The 18,411-nt window shown below is 37.6% G+C and overlaps 1 protein-coding gene across 1 annotated transcript in view; it reads right to left on the bottom strand.

Annotated features, from left to right (window-relative positions):
- Positions 1–3,192: 3,192 nt before the first annotated feature.
- The window catches only part of LOC133525548 (breast cancer metastasis-suppressor 1-like protein), a 233,191-nt gene continuing 217,972 nt past the window's right edge, over positions 3,193–18,411 (bottom strand). Inside the window, exons 4-5 of the mRNA XM_061861838.1 lie at positions 7,610–7,744; positions 3,193–6,659 (exon numbers count right to left, since the gene is read on the bottom strand). Coding sequence (XP_061717822.1) covers positions 6,564–6,659; positions 7,610–7,744 — 231 coding nt within the window. The 3' untranslated portion in view covers positions 3,193–6,563. The remainder of the gene's footprint in view (positions 6,660–7,609; positions 7,745–18,411) is intronic.

Raw genomic sequence — 18,411 nt, 5'->3', positions numbered from 1 at the left:
GGTTGCAGGCAGCGGGTTAACGAAAAATAGTGTGAGCAACGCTAAGGGGTCGAATAGGTGTCCTAATTGACAATCACACAACCAATTAGGACACCTATTCGAGTTCAATATGCTTGATCGCGCGTTCGCGCGAGTTAAATTCGCGCGAACTTGCGATAATCGCGTAGTCGCGTTGTATTAGGACGACGCTTAACTGGCGCGGACGCGTGCGACGGATTTCACCTACAATGGCACCTGCTAGCGGACGCCCTACATTAATAGCCACGTCTCTACTTACTGTGCGGTTTCAGAGCATTTTTTCCTTCCGTGTACTCACATACATAGTATTATATATGGTATAACATGATTATTTTATTTTATTTATTAGGAGAGCAAAGAGTAATATATACATAAGGTTCTATTAAAACTAACTTACACACTAAAACATGCATTTTCCTCCACGACAGTCCTCACCGAGATACACAGTCCAATTTAGTTTACTTATTCTAATTATGATATGAATATATATTTCCTATCGGCACAAACTATTGCATATTGGTAAACAAAAACAAACAATTTGTAGCATCTATCTAAAGCCTATACTTACAAATAACAATTATTGGATTTCTATTTTTGCAAGGAAAAGAAAAGGTGACTTATTAATCAGTCTTCTGGGATTATTCCAAGGATTTTTTTTATGGAGGATAGGAGGATGGAGGGTCGGCAAGCAGCATCTGCGCCTGATGTCAGCAGTTGACCACGACGCTCTGCAAAGAGTACAACGACAAAGAAGAAGAAGAGGCAGTAGTTTCGAAGTCAGCAAGATTCCGAGAAGCTCAAGATGGTCGGTTATCGTAAGGGATTGCTTACGGGATTTGCTTTTTAACTTGAATTTTGGTAGTGTTAAAGATGTCGACCGAGACGAGACTTATTGTATGTGTCGCAAATGTGACGCAGTGGCGCTCGGACCCCAGCGTTGGTGGCGCACGTGGGCACGGCGAACAGGGCCGGAACCCGGAACCGCATGAGTTGTAGCAGGTTGCTGCTGTTGTACTCATTCCTGTATACCCGCCGACCTAACCCGGAGCCGCTAACCACGTACCTATAGTACGATGAATTTTATCGACCTATCACCCCCAATACCTATGTTTTCTCTCGACCAATTTAAAAAACCGGACAAGTGCGAGTCGGACTCGCCCACCGAGGATTCCGTACTTTTTAGTATTTGTTGTTATAGCGGAAACAGAAATACATCATCTGTGAAAATTTCAACTGTCTAGCTATCACGGTTCATGATGGACCACTACCACTAGTTAACATCGTATTTCGTCGTTCTCGCTAATTTTCGCAACTTATTGAAAGCACTACTGCCAATCACGTCTCTAGTATTTAGACTCAGTGTTGTGTGGACGAAGGACACCAGGCACATCCGCAAAGTGGAAAATCCGAGGTCTAAGTTGGACGACTCAAGGTAACGGTTCTGAGCTTACTTCTAGCTGGCGACAAGGACAGCCAGAATCACCACCAGCGGTCTTCAACGGCGACCAACGATTCAGCCCCACAACTCCCGGACTGAAAGGTAAGGTAACGTCGCCCTACACTATTTCACATTTTAGTTTTAATTTAATATTCTAATTTTAATATTTCACAACTTTCTTGCTCAACCAGCCCCTAAATTTAAGTCCACTCTCTCGCTATTGAACATTTTGGTAAGTGCAGTAGTGTTTGGCACCATAAAACTTTGAAAGAGTGCATTTTTAGGGTTCCGTTATAAAAGCTTGTAAAAACTCAAGTATTAGAAAAACACATGTACAAAGAAACCACTTGATATACATAATAAATAGTTTGTATTCAAAATACTATGAACTCCTTATAAAGAAAAGTGTCGGAGAACTTTCCCGACAATTTTCTTGGGAGTAATGAGAAATTTGCTCTATTAAGTTTAAAATATTGTTTCGAGACCAGGTCGCTTTACTAATATCAATAAAACACACATACGAAATTAATTTGAGCAAAAAAAGGAACATTATCCCAATAAATTAGTATGTTTCCTCCAATAAACGGACAAAGAAAGTGCCGAGAAAGTGCTCGAGAAAGTTCTTGCGCGAACATTCCCGAGAATATGCTCGGAAATTTCCCGAGACTGTAGAGAGAGTCACCTTTATAATATAGTATTGCATTTGAATATTTGCAGATGTCTGTCAATTACTTACATAATGATAAACGGATACTAAAATTTGAACGTTTTTGCAAATTTTTATAACTTTCTCGGCAATTCTCATCCAAGAGAACATTCTCGAGAAAAGTGCGGAAATTTCCGAGAGCGAGAATGTTCTCGCTGGCACAACTCTAGATCCATGGATAATAGTGCTAAACAGTATCGCCCGAGACCAAAATTAATAAGTACTCATTTCGCCTACTTAGTACTTTTCCTACTAAGAGGTAAATCGCGACTTTTCAATAACTTCTCACATCACTAGATTATCGACATTAAATGTCACTCTTGCACATCACTTTTCTGTTGTGTACGTATTAAGAAACTTGACTCCGCCCCCAAAATTTGTGCGATAAAGACAACTGCAGCTTAGGCGAAAAATCCTGTGTAAAAATGTCAAAAATCGAGGTTTCGTACTCGACTGTTTACTCCTCCTAAACTTAACCAATGATAACGAAATTTGGAAATCTAAATAATAATAAAATTATCTGTGTCGGACTGTTTAGTTTTTTTTTGGTTAATTGATTGACAGTTTTGAATACCACGCCTCTTTTTGCGGCATACTCAATAAGGTTGTTTTAGCCTTAAATGAAGGGCTCTAGTATAGCGCCTTAAATTAAAAACCAAGATTATCAAAATGAAAACAGTCCGACAGAGATATTGATAATATTACTCCGTTATTTTATTTTAGGGGCCTGTTATTAAATGTTGCCCACGTAAATCCGATGTCTGTTGACGATATGATTGGTCGATATTGAAGGTGTGTATAAGATCGTAGGGCACTGTCTGATAAGAGCGAAATCGAAGGGCCTACCGCGATGATCGAAATTCGCAAAATGCATCTTTCTCTGTCACTCTAATTACGCCTTAATGGAGTAAAAGAAAAAGATGCCAGCAATTTGCGAGCTTCGGTGTTCGCGGTAGGTCCTCAGTCGTTGCGTATATCCTTGGGATGGCCCTCTAGGGTTAAGGGTATGTTCAATTTAATCAAACCAAAATTTAATTCAAATTGATTTATTCCGAATTAAATGCAAAACTCTTTCACATCTTAATTAAAATTACTAATTTTACAAAACACAGCAATTTCCTTCGAATTAAGCGTAACAATCATCATAGAAAACTTGATTTATTTTAAAAATTATTGGCCTATGTACTAACACTTGCAACCTCGTAAAATCTATTTACTTTCTAACTTTATCCGACTTTAAGACGACACGATATCGCATAACAAAATCTGTGCTTCCAATACAACACTAAACTTTACCCAACTACTGATGATGGAACATAGCATATGATTTAGCATAATTGATTGTACAGACGATGTCAAAGATATGTTTTACATATTTCGCCTTAGGAGTAAGTGTAAACATATACAGTATGTATCGGAACGTAAAGTAATTACTTAAACCCGTTAACGTTTAGGTCATAATGAACAACTTTTACTATGGGACCAACCCCGACATCGCGAAATAAAAATTCACTCTCCCATAGGACATTTCAACATCAGCCCAGCAAAATGTATGAAACAGACAATTTTTTTTCGAGATTTCAAGGATGGTTGGGTTCCTTTTCCAGGCATAGTACGATTTGTCGACCACATACGCGCCATTACAATTTCAACTTTAGCATTGCCATTTAAGTTTCAAATTAGATTGCAGTTTCTGGAAATGTGACTTGTCTTCAAATGAATCGTCAAAGCTGGATTAATTGGAATATATTTGGATTTTCTGGGAAAACCTTGTAGATTGGTGGGGCCTGGAAAAGGGTTAAGTTATTGTTTTACGTTCAGATATATACCGTATTTGACGTTGACTGACCTGGGTCAACGATTTTGCCAATGGGATGTCATGTCGCACTTTGGCGGCTTCTTATCTTATTGGTATACTATTTATAAAAATAAGTTATCATTTGTGGTTTGTGGTATACCAATTTATTCTACAAGGGCATATTGACACATATTGTCTAGTTACATAATGGAACAATTTTACAACGATTTAAGAATAATAAAATAATCGAGCGTGAATCCCAAAGAAAAATTGTGGGAAATATCAGAATAATACAACATTGACACAATACACAGAGTAAAAAACTGAAAATGTCTAATATAATTACATATCAATGGTTACTTATTGAACCAAGCTCCAGAAAATAAGAGGTTTCATAGAAAAGAAAATCTGCCATTTATGATACTAGGCGAATCACAAGGTAAAGATTAAATACCCATCAATTTGAGCAAGAAGGGTTTAAATTATATGTGTATTGTATACATTTACACTCCAGTAACAAACAAAAATGTTAGACACGTACGTACATGTTTACGTGTTACGTGTTCGAGAGCTTTAGGGTGTCTCGTTTATAGTCATAAAAGTGGATGAGTAATGGCTTGAATTGATTTTAGCTGCTTATAATTTTATCCAACTTCAAGAATACAGTGAAAAGTTAAATGCGATTGAAAGCCATTGACATTAACAAAAAAATCTGATTCCCGCATTAAAATCACTAAAATAAATACACATACAACAACTAACCTAATCATAATGAATCATTACACATTAAGAAGGATATATACCACGTGCTACTCCATACAAAAAGAGAAAACGTTTTTCCACTTCTAAATATTTTCCATTCTCTTAATTATATTAATATTTAGTTAATAGGTTTTCCTTCTTTACAAAAATTGCCAAACAATTTTTTTTTAAAGCGAAACCTATAAACAGGATATATTATGCTGAAGCGATCGACATCAAAATTAAAGTGATTTGTTAAGATTTTATTAGTGGAAACCGTTTTCTCCCATAATGGGATTTCATAGAAAAATTACCGTTATTTCGTTAGATTCGAAAAGCTATTCTTCCCTCTTAATGATAATAAGTATAAGTTACTTGTAATTATATCTTACACAAGTAAGAGCCCAAAAATTACCGACAAGCTCTTATGGCTATTTAATTTTAGCGCCATTCGTTGTGTTAGATATTATTGCAAATAAATGTATACAGACATGTTCTTACCGAAAAGTACCACATGAATACGAGGTCCATTCTTCGACGTTTCAACCATCGTCAATCTTGACTTCTGTAAACTTGGCCGGAGGTAAAACCATACTCCTACTTAATTACGAGTTCAATAATGTAATCAAGTATAGTCGTTAGATTTGTAGCTGGCCTCCAACGGCTTATCCTTTGTCTATTGTTAACTAAAACGGCGCGTGCCACTACCTGCAAAAAAAGGGTAGTATAATTCTAATTGGCACCTGAGCGCGGGCTAGTCCAACGCTCAAAAAACCAGTGTAGGTGTGCTCTCCGATAACGCGCCTTTGTTACGCATATCGAGGACACATTTTAGGCTGTTTCGGTAGCGTTCGACTCGCTGGCACTCAGTAACCGTATAGGGACCACACAAGACGTCGCAAATTATTTTTCCATTTGTTCATCTTATTTCAATTACCATAGGAGTTGTAATTAAATAACCGGTTAAAGTGACCGGGCCCTTTTTTGCAGGTAGTGGCACGCGCCGTTTTATTAAACAATAGACAAAGGATAAGCCGTTGGGACCCAGCTACAAATATAACAACTATAACGAAATTGAGCTAAATTATGGGAGCCATTAACACGATAATCAAATCTGGCTTGATGTGTCTTTTTCTGCCTTCTACCAAAGACAATTGTATACTTTCTAGCAAGCCAGCCCGCGTAGCCAATATGACAATCGTTAACGCTCCGTAGCGAACGAAACGCAACTGTCACTCTCGCACTAATATGGTAGAGTGATAAAGATGACTACACTACGCTACGGAGCGTTAACGATTGGCATGTTGGCTACGCGAGCAGCTTTGTCAGTAGAAAAAGGCGGCAAATTTGGAAAAAGTAGGCAAAGGATCGCTTTCCCAAACAAATTTTTAATTTCGTTCCTTTCTACTGAAGCATAAAGTGGTTTCTACTAAAGTTGGCTTGCAGAATATATTAGACAAATCGAAGTGACGGAATCCTCCACAAATCCAACAAGTTAAAATATGCTTGTTTCGTGAAAACTAAAAACGGATAAAAACTTGGAAAAGGTTAAGTTTTATGGATAACTTCAAACCTGTTACAATAATGTTAGAGACAGGGCTGGCATTCACAACATTTTCAAACAATATTTCGTATTACGAACACGGTCGCGTGAGTTATTGAAATTCTTTTGATCTCCCCTACAACAATTTCAAAAGTTCAAAAGTCGAAAAATGGCCCGCAAATCATGTTCATTTTATGGGCTTCAAAGTTGATTCTATTATCCTATATAAGGCTAGCACAACTAACCACGATCACTTCCTCTTCAGCGCGCGAAGAGCGTGGCGCGGTCGCGCGCGGGCAGGTGTGCTAGCCGCCTCATCCTAGTCTCTCTCGAGGAGCTTTCTAATTTGTCGCCAGTCTTCCATGATGTCAGCGTCAGGGAGCATGTAGACGACGTATGGGGGTGACACAGCGACCTGCCAAGGAGAAGGCCAACTGCTTATCTGCTGTTTGATGGATGAAGGAAAGTACACTACTAATCTAAAAAGGCGTACCTACATCTATTTATTTTCTTTTTCATTTTAGTTACACATCATTACCAAAGTACTGCGAAACAACAAAACAAATGAAAATACAAAGAAACCAAGAATACTTACAATACAAATAAAAACAAAATATGTAGGTACTAATTCAATTTGGGCAACGTAGTAGGATTCGGCAGGGAGGATCTATATGTCCCTTTTCATGCGTCCTCTAAATATAAAATACTTTATTAAATAACAATTTTTATCGTTATTATGGCCTTTTATGGGCGTATAGACCTTCTTGGCGATATACTTATACCTAGATATTTTATTTACTCGCATCTATCTATACTTTTTTTTACCCGCAGCCGTATTGAGTGACGTGATTAGCTAAGGTACAACTTTTGCTATAAGATCATCCCCGCCATTGCAAAAAAAATCTGGTTCTTATATTCGGGTAATTCTCCTCTTTGAGTCGAACATTTTTTTTTCAGCCTGTTATAGTGTCCACTGCTGGGCACAGGCCTCCCCTCTTTCTTGCCATTTGGTCGAACAACATATATATTGGTACAATCGCTACTAACTTTTGCCCGCGAATTTTTCTGTGTAGAATTAGTGTATCGATATATCACGTACCCGGGACTCAGATTTCTCCATACAAAATTTAATCTAAATTGGTTCGATTCAGCGGTTCAAGCGTAAAGAGGTCGAAAACAGTCAGACTGACAGACGGACGGACAAACAAAGTCGGGCCCCACGGTCAGACCTCACGGCCGGCCACTCGGGCCCAGTGGTCTACGGTGTGGCGTTTTTCCTCCAGTCAACGGATTTTCTCAAATAAATATAGCTAATATGGCTAAGTAATGATAAAACATACTGTTTAAACAATAAATTAAACTTACTTGACGCCGACGCCGCTTGCGACCCCACTCGGGCCCATTGGACCAGAGGTCTACGGTGTGACGCTCTTCCTCCAACCGACGGATTTTCTCGAGGATCTCCTCTTTTAGAGTCTCGTAGCTCAGCCATTTTTCACTCTGTTGACAAAAGAAAAGTCTGGGTAAATATGGGGACTATTTTTTCACCACAATAGGCCGCAGAGGCATTCTTTATTCTTCAAAAACTGATGAGGAAGTTGCATTTTATCCATAAGACATATAATGGTGTTTCAACAACAATAAAGAATAACAAAAATCAACATATAATTAAGTTTCCGTATACGAAAATAGAATACAAAAGAGATATATAGAAAATTTATTTTAACACTATGTACCTACTGCGCATTTAGGTCAGCTATCAACGAAGCGGCTAATTGAATTCTATACATAGTGCACAAAGTTAACTGTCAATTGGTGAACCTTACTGCATAGAAATAAAGCCCAACAGTGGTCAAAGAGTGTTGCTACGTATACGAATGCGATCGGAGGTGACAGGTCATCGCGCCTGATAATGACGTTCACAATACGGTTACAAAGGCGCTGTGCGCTATAAAAATATTGATATTGCGAGAACTACGGTTACTCGTGAGTATAGTCGCAATATCTCGGCGTTCACAGTCTTAAAAAACAGCTATTTAAATGGATTATATCGCGTATTATGATTTTGAATTACATCCCGATCTTTTTTCCAGCTAATAGTCATCAGTGTCATTACAGTCATTGAACACAAATATTTGTTATATTGCCACAAATGCCTTTACTAAAACTTTATGTTAGATTTTCACTAAACGTGAGTCTACATTGTATTTTAGCAGTTATATAACTTTATAACTAGGAAACAATTGTACAACAATAGTAGTAAACAAGAATTTACGAACAAGTGTTAATTTTAAGCCCGAATCCGAGGGCGAGCGACCACGTAACGTAAGTGGCCTTATCCACAGAGCTCATAAAATAAGTGTACTGAGGCTTTGATTGAGGCTGCATAAAACGACCGACCTCCTCTGCCTTAAATATTATAAGCTCAATGCGGCTTAGTTTGTCATAACAATACACAAAAACTTATCATCATCAACTTCATTATAAAGCGCAGTAAATCCATTGCCACCACAAACTGAATCCGACCACCGTTCACCGTGGCGGCACGGATCGGACACGCCTACAACCGATATTGCTTTCCGTGAAAAACACGTTCAAAAACGGCATTTCATCAACACTCCCGTCACTGTGCAAAAAGTCTTTACATCCAAAATATTAACAGACTTATACGACATTTTGCGTTTGAAGTGAAACAGCACACGGAGCAATAAATAGGGTCTAACCGGTCGACACATTTACCTGAACAGGTGTTGATCTAAAATGTAACTAACGCGGTTGGATCAAGGCTTAAATTAGTATGTGTGGAGTCGTGGTAATAAAATAAAGCCTTAACGCTGTCTGGTTTGAGCCTCCCGAGTAATCTGCTTATGAGCTGAGCATGGTTCATATGTTTATATAAACTGAGGAATAACAAGATAATTGGGATATGCGAATTTTGTGGTTGATAGGATGCCTGGGATGACGAAAATATTTAAGAAGACGATAACGCAATAGTGTTGTTTTATATTAAATTTGTACACCTTTTAATCAAGGGTGAATTTGCCCTGCAAAACACACGGAAAACAAGCTATATGTAAGGGCAGACTCCATCCAAAACTTTGTAGGGTTAGAGTTGGTTCGATAGGAAGAAAATACTAAAACATGTCTATTTTTCATTTATTTTCAGTTGTAGGCTAGGTAACACAAGTTAATTAAAATAAAAGTTTCAGTCATTTAATGCGAAAATACGTATACCTTATTCCCTTCGTTAACATATTTAGTGATAAACTTAATTAAATGGCTAACAAGTTAAAAAACTATTACCTACTTGAAGTTTTTCTACTTTGACAAGGTACCAGTATATTATGAACGACCTTTCTCTATCAGTCTACCATATTAGTGCGACAGTGACAGTTGCGTTTCGTTCGCTACGGAACGTTAACGACTGGCATGTTGGCTAAGCGGGCTGTTATCCACTTATAAGTTACGTTTGTAAGCAGGCAAAAGTTACATAGTCTGACAGCTGACACAACCCGATGTTTTTTTCTTTAGAAGAATTTCTTAACCACAATATATTTTGATTTGAGTGAGTTTTTGAAGGCAAAACAGAAACAAGGGTTTGTGTTTGCAATCTAAAGTTCATACGCAGTCAATACAAAAACTTTCCTATAAGGGTGGTTTCAGACTAGCGTTTTTTTCTGCGCGGTCGTTTCGGTATTTCGCGCTTACACGCGGGGGCGGCGCTACATTTCGCTACATGTAGCCTGTTCGCACCTACACGCGCTTCCAAAAACGTGCTTATACGCGCGTGTAAAACGTTGTCTTAACCGCTCTAAGGAACAATTTGCTGCCTGCGTTTGTTTAATTCTTAGTTTATAATTTACATGAAGATCACTCATTCCAATTGGAAAGAATTAGGGATATTTACTGTAAAGAATTCCTGATGCAGCGGCGATGATTCAACAAGCTGATGCTGTTATAGTTTAGTCGAAGGTTTTAATTTAAGAGCTATCTATACTGGCTAGATTGTCGCTTCGAGCATGCAACAAACGGAGGTCAATGAAAGGCTTAAGGGCTACCGATTTACTCCATGCATGTTCAGAGAGAATTAATAGTTTCGGAGAAATCATTGAGATTTGGCTCTATACGATGATAATCCCCAGAACGGCTTTCATTCAAATCCGGTAATATGTATAGTAGATTTAGGTCTTCTGACCACTATTATCGCCAGCGCGATGAGTTTTCCATATTCGACCCCAGCCGGATATTTTGCATAGGTATTTGCAGCCGATTTAACGGCGCCTCGCCGTTTTGTCGCATCAATAGTGTTGTTTTTCTTCTTCTTCCTCGCGTTGTCCCGGCGTATTCCCACGGCTCATGGGAGCCTGGGGTCCGCTTGACAACTAATCCTAAGATTTGGCGTAGGCACTTGGTTTTACGAAAGCGACTGCCATCTGACCTTCCAACCCAGAGGGTAAACTAGGCCTGGTTGGGATTAGTCCGGTTTCCTCACGATGTTTTCCTTCACCGAAAAGCGACTGGTAAATATCAAATGATATTTCGTACATAAGTTCCGAAAAACTCATTGGTACGAGCCCGGGTTTGAACCCGCGACCTCCGGATTGCAAGTCGCACGCTCTTACCGCTAAGCCATCAGTGTTAAGTTTTAATTTTATAAAATGTAAATATATTTATGTTAGTCTATAAGGTATATGTAATATGGGCCTTGTAATAAATATGTCATGTTAGTTCCTTTGTGGCAATTTAGAGACCAAACGCGTGGGCCGATGTTGATGCTTCTTACGTCAACCATAGATAGATATATAGATAGAATACTCTTTATTGGCACACCTCAGTAAAAGATACAGCTCAACCAACCAGTCAAGCATTTGTCTTAAATGTCAGACTGTCACTAAAGACATGACAATAACACTTTTTTTATGATATAGGAGGCAAACGAGTAGACGGATCGCCTAATGGTAAGCGATAATCATCGCCCATGGACACCCGCAACAAATAAATCAAAAATTGACGTAGGTAATGATCGTGTCATTCATGATGACGCACGAAGTTGACAAATTTAACCTTTAGAACTAGACTGGTAACAAATTTCTTTGGACAGAGAAGCATGGCGGTCTTTGGTGTCGGAGGCCGAGATCCACTTCGGGTCGCTATGCGATAGCAGTAAGTAATTTTTCATTTATTTTGAACTAAGCTTTTTGGCATTAAGTCCGCTTTTTGTATGATAAGTTTTTCTCGTGTACAATAAATATCAAACAAATAACGAAAAGTTGTTAGCAAACATTCGCACTTATGATTAAATAATTTGTTACGGTGTTGGGTCTTTATATTTTGAAATAATAAAGTTACCAAAGTTAGGTTAGCACGACTTTTTGGTAGCTGTTTCTGTGACTGGAGTTCACAGAAACCACCTCAGGTCTAAGAAGGTAAATCTATCATTGACTTTCATTTGATCCATATTGAACAAGTATGGCGGTTATCGTTCTCAAGCAACCGATAAGTACCTACTTATTTTAAAGATCATACTCATCCCTGTTTTATGTGTATCATTTGCTCCATTGCAGCTTACCTTACGAGAAGGAAACAACCCCTCAAGTAAAAAAGCCCGGTGTCCCGAGGGGACGGGACAGGTAAAATAATAAACAATGTAACTCCGGTACCTACCTACTTGCACTTCGTTCATGACTATTGTAAATAATAATATGAGATCTACTTATGACAATAACAGTACAAGTTGTTTGTTTGAAAAACGAAGGTGAACTTTTAATAATGTTAGGTGTTAGTTATTATTACATTATTTACAACGAACGTGTTAAACTTAGTATTGTAGACATATATTATCAAAAAATACTAAAAAAGTTGTAGCATTTTATTTGAAAATATTACCTAAGGTTGTACTTAGTGACTAAGTATAGTTAAACAAGGAGGACAGAATAAGAAAAAAAACGGACAAGTGCGAGTCTGACTCGCCCACCGAGGGTTCCGTACTTTTTTATATTTGTTGCTATAGCGGCGACAGAAATACATCTTCTGTGAAAATTTCAACTGTCTAGCTATCACGGTTCATGAGTGACTGGTGACAGACGGACGGACAGCGAAGTCTTAGTAATAGGGTCCCGTTTTACCCTTTGGGTACAGAACCCTAAAAATAGTTAAACAGCGCAGTAGTCGCTCGAGTCTAACAGTCTAAGGCTGCTTTTCCACCAAAGCTGTGCGAGGTACGTAGCTGAGCAGGGTGAGGGTGCGTAACGAGGATGTAGAACGATGTGAATGTTTCCACCGGAGAGATGTGGGAGGTAGCTGAGCGGTACGACGATGTGTAGCGACGGTGTAGCGGTTTTTTTTTCAAATAAACGAGCGGGGTGCGGGGTGATGCGGGAGCGTAGCTTTTTAATGTTTTTCGCTGGCGTCCGTACCCTGCAACCCGCAACACACATCCCTCGCAATATATTCCTCACTCACCACATCCTTCACTTCTTTTCTATGTACAAAAAACGCGCTCCATTGAGCTATTTCCAATTTTCCACTACTATGCACTACGAAAGTCGGTTGAATATTGCACGCTTTATTTATGGAATACGGGGTTTTATAGTAGATAGCTACGTGCGTGACATTTTGTTGACATTTAACAATATTTCAAACAAATATAATTATAATTTCTCAAATCGAGTCGTAGCCCTGATATTTTATTGTGTTATTAATTTAATAAAATGTATTTACAGTACATATGGTGCTACTTTCCCGCACGCGTGCCGGAATGAGCACTTTCCGTGCATATGTCGAAACTTAAAGGGCCATATGTACTGTAAAACGTTGTACGATACACGTGCGAATAGGTATCAATAATCCTTCGGTCGTGTTTTAATTTATCACCACTCGTTGCGAATTTCCCATTTTCATGCATCTGAATCGTAAATAACTATTTCTATTTTCTAAATGCTACATAACGTGCATATTACATACGTGTGTACGTCATGACGTATGCATACTCTACGTAACCCATGTATCTGTTGTTTTGCGGCTTGACTTTTTGACACAGATATCACCTCAGCTGTACAAGATAGAGCATACGAGTAATGAGGCAACTCGCGATCACCACATACATATAGGTATAGGCGATAAAATGACCGCTTTTCCATACAAACGTGGTCTCTATTTTCCTCTCTGGATATTAACAGTAGTAGTAACAGTAACAGATAATATTTGTGACGTTCTCAATTAAAAAGTACCACACTGTCGCTTATCATAATGAGATTTAACGCAAACGCGTACGTCACGTCACGCTATCGAATAAATGTACTCTAGGGGTACAGTTCGTTAGATATTCGCACTCAATCATACTGTAACTTAATCCGTATTCACGGAATCCGTATTCACAAGCTTTATTGATAGGGTTATAATAGAATGTGACATAGGTTCCAATTTATTCTTGTGAAATACCGCTATATTGTATTTTCCCTTCAATTTTTCAAAACATAATCCAATTATTGGCTTTGTATATACTGGCTTTAGAAATAGGATATTGACTTTTACCGCGACCTTTGGTAGAATTCATTAGTCGGTTTCGTTTATTTTATTACGTTTTTCATTTATTCCGAGAAACAATTGAAGCTCGGCGTATTTCCAAGAATTTACGATACAACGAATACAACAAATAATTCAACTAAGTCGGACATTTACTACTTAAAATGTTGGGACAATGCACGTTAGTTATCCCAATCTGAATTGTTGTTAAACCTTACTAACGGTGACCCATGTACTGGGCACGGACAGTGAACGATTAAGTACAGGGTAGGCCAATGCAAAATGCATTTTATTGAAATAATTAATAAAATGTTGTGTTCTTAAATAAAAGGTATATTTAGAATTCGAGATAATAAAATAAAATCTCGGTTAATTATTCTCAAGTACAAAGCCTGCATCTAAGAAACGACTCTTTTGACGCAGAGGTTGACTGGTAGAGAATACCTTCAGGCATTAAGTCCACCATTTGTACTTAATATTTTATAATGAGGGTTATATCTACCCACTGGAATTGGTTTCATGGTGGTATCAGATGAGTATATTTAGGGGTACTGGTTGTGACCTTGCATCCATAATCTTGTTTGCCAAGGTGTTCCGATGGTCACCTTTGAGACCGACTGCACTTCCGGCAAAAAAAAAACACTGACAGGATTTGCTTTTCTGTGTTTACCAGTAAATTTCTAACTGCTGCAATAACTATTATTTTGGTATAAGATGGGTTAAATCAGCCCTCCTTTTTCGCAGCGGAAGTGGCCTTCCTTTTTGTACTTTCGGCAAGTTCCGCCGTGGCAAACTATCAAATTCGGACTTAGCATCAAATTTTATGAGAAACCATTTGTTCATTTATTTCATCACGGTATAATAGCACAATCGAAATAGGACAAACTTCGAAATCTCTGGAACAGTTCTAAAATTTGGTAGGTAAACTAAAAGCCCCTTTTTCATGACCATTTCACATTTGGGAACCTCGAGAAATCGCAGCCATCTTGGAAAATGTGTACCGTCCTCAAGAAATTCGCGTTTTGATATAAATCTACGTTCTCTATGATAATATGGTGTAAAACAGGTAGAAATTAATAAACTTAATTTTTTTTTCAAAGTTTATTAAATTCTACACACAAAAGTCCTATATATCTTTGCGGAAAAAATACATCTTGGTTTAGAAAATACTTGCTGAATCTAGATATAGCGCTTATACACTCCCAAGGGACATTTTCTTAATAGGAAATTCAGAGGAATATGAATTCCACTTTTGTGTATACATTTGTACATGATCTACCCGAATATCAACATTTTACTTGATTGCGAGATCTCCAGAAAGTAGGGTTATGGGTTTAAGTACTGATGATTCAGTACACTCTCTAGCTTAGGATACTGGACGGTTTTTTTAAATGCCATATCGGTAGATTCCTCTTGTCCTTCAAAAGCTGTTTACATTTGTTTTTATTTATTTGTTTAACGCTTGTACTATTTTTTCTATAAACTTTTCGGTAAACGAATTTGATTATCTACAATCATGAACACCCTACAACACTTAATTAACAAAGATAAAACCTCTTTAACCGTTATGATATGGAAGGTGGAGGTAAGGAATTAAATCTCCATGTACTTACCAAAAAGTGTCATCAAAAAACCTTAAATAGGTGGCGCTATAATACCTAGAATCCGTAGCGCACCTCACCCCGTCAATAATGCCTAGGTTCTTAGCTACTCTAGCGATACTCTGGAGACATTTGGAACTATTATTTATAGCTGACAGCTGGACACTTTTGCAATAGTTCTACCATAAGATATTTCACTCGTTTTAAATTCACACTTCATACGTTATGACAGCATAAAATGTCACACCTGAGTGTGATAGGATTTTTCAAAAGTAACCGCACACCAAAGACATTCAATTTGTCACTTGTTATGGATAAAAGAAAGAGGGCGTTCATAAATGTCGTAAACAAATTAAAACTTTTTTTTGAACAATAAAAATAAATTTAACGTTAATCTCACAAATACTGCTACGAAATAAATGGTTATGACTTACTGAATGCGTAGGCTTGATCCTGCTCACATCTCCCAAATCACCTGTATATTATATTATGTAGGTATACACTTTAAGACGAAAGTACTTATTTGTTGACTTCTTTAGATCGTGTACCCGTGTCCTTGTATACTTACAATTAATGGATAAGACCTTACCCATTATAACGGGAGGAAGAACGTCTATAAGAGAAAACCGTCTACAATCTCCTTCGTCGCTTTTATCTCTTTTCTTCCTTTCTAGCTGTGTCTGAACGACGTTCTGCCCTATGACGGCCTTCCCAACAATACATTATGCCGGTCTTATCCACGTTGATATTGGGTATATAGCTTCAAACAATATTTCTAAGAAGGTTTATTAATCACCAGTTGGAAATGTAATAATTTCAAACTATTACTTATTATTACATAATTAAAGGTACTTCGAATTATAATAATATTTAGTACGAGGGCTGCTACTTATGTTATATGTATCCGGAAACACAAAAAATAACAAATAACTATAGCTATAAATGGTTTTATTGCCTGTATATTTGTTCACCAAGATGAATGATGCACTTTTGCATATGTTGAAACCACTTTTCAAAGCACTTTTTCCATTCTGATCTTTTGAACGTGCATTTCTAAGCAAAAACGGCTTTTTCGCAGGTTTTTTTTTAACCAAATGTGATATCCAGGGCCCGTACATGTCATGCCGTTGACGGAAATATGACGTCACGCTACATAGAGTAAGAGTACAAATAGTATTTTCGTAATAATTCATTTGTCAAATGTCAACCTCTTTAGTTAACTGATATAGATACTTGACAATCAGAATACAGAATGTCTGACTTTCATCTTATTGTCACTCAACTAAATAATAAATTGGTCGTTTATTAAATAATACATATTTCTGATTTTTTATAGTGTCTTTTACGTATCAAGCGCTAATTTTTATACGCGTCAATAGATTAGTTATCTCAATTTTGTAGTGTTATAAACCAACGCCCTGTATGTTACACTACGTAATTTTTGCGTGGCATGACATGTACGGGTCCTGGTGATATCTTACAAATGCTGGTCATATTAATGCTAAGAGATGCCTCTATCTTGCGATATGTACTATGACCATCTTACGTTATGAGTTCGCGCACAGAGTTTTGAGCTTTTTTTTATTTTTCCGTATAAGCATACGAAGACCACAATTTAACTCACTAAAACATTGATACACATAGACCTTCGATATGGGACTTACTCCCCAAAAGTCGGTAAAAAAAATCATCGCCATTGATATACCTATGAAACAAACTGTATTCTGCTTCCAAAGAGTTCCATTTATATATGTTGCATATATATACACATAAGTAGCAGCCCTCGGAGTTACAAGAAAATAACTAACTTTACATATCGTGTAACAAATCTATCTATGTATATGCAAACCTTCGAATAACTTCAAATAAACATGCAACTCTAAACCTTGGGCGCGGCCGTTTCAAGAGACTTATCAACGTACTCGTAATTGATTACAGCATGCCCCGCTGGCGGCCAGACATTCCCATCGGCGGGGTAAAGCAGGCTGCGCGGGCGCAAGACCAGTGTAACCGTAACGTTAACTTAAGGTCCGTTATTTTGAACTTTATATCTGGAGACCTTTTCAATGTAAAATTTAATGTACCGTTTTATTTATTTTAGTACCTATGTAGATAAAAAAATCAAGTCCTGTTTGTAATTATATCTATTTAACATTTGACTAGGAGCGGCATTTATAATTGAGAATTAAAAAAAAAAAATAACACTTCGAACTATTAATCTACATGACTATTAATAAAATGACAAGAAATGGTACATTAAAACTTATATTTAAATCAAATTAACTGTAAAACAACAAAGTATAAACTATAACGCACTATTTCACTGTCAAAGGGAATTCTCATATTCCTTCATATTATTTTCAAACATTCCATATGTCTTATGGCGTTTCTAGCGCGATGTATGTCGTAGAAACGTACGACTGCCTTTCAACTCGGTTTTGCATTACTTCGACGTTGTTCAAACAGTTGGATGGTCCCATAACAATAAAATTGAACTTCATAAATGTAGGATGGATTGATACCATACTTAAACGAAAACGCGCATATTTTTTGTTGACTTCGAGCTCGTTTCATCGACTCGTATTCGGTAAGCGATAACAATATTCACAATGACGCCTGTGCGCGCGCGCCGGACCCCAAGATGGCCGCCGCTCGGCTGCTTCCGGGAAACGAGCGGCCTCGCGCGCGCATCGCCATCTACCAGGCTTGCGTGTCAAACTATTAAGCTGCTGCCTCCTAGATTGATTATATTTTGCCAAATATGAATCATATTCAGTTGAATTATGACTGATGTAAACGGTTACTTTATATTTGAAGAATTTTAAACACAAATACAATTCTATATTTGGAATAAAAGCCACATGGTGATGAATGATTTAGAAGTTTCTTTGAAGACAACGTCGATAACGGGGCTTTAAATTTGGATTTCACTATAAAATTATAAATAGAGGTTATTAATAAAATCTTAATTAAAACAATATGATGATATAGGAGGTTTAAAAAGTAGCCGAATTAACCTCGCGTGATTTGTGTACAAACCCT

This window comes from Cydia pomonella, chromosome 15, assembly GCF_033807575.1.
Source record: "Cydia pomonella isolate Wapato2018A chromosome 15, ilCydPomo1, whole genome shotgun sequence".
Taxonomy (NCBI): domain Eukaryota; kingdom Metazoa; phylum Arthropoda; class Insecta; order Lepidoptera; family Tortricidae; genus Cydia; species Cydia pomonella.
This window is presented reverse-complemented; position numbering and strand designations above follow the sequence as displayed.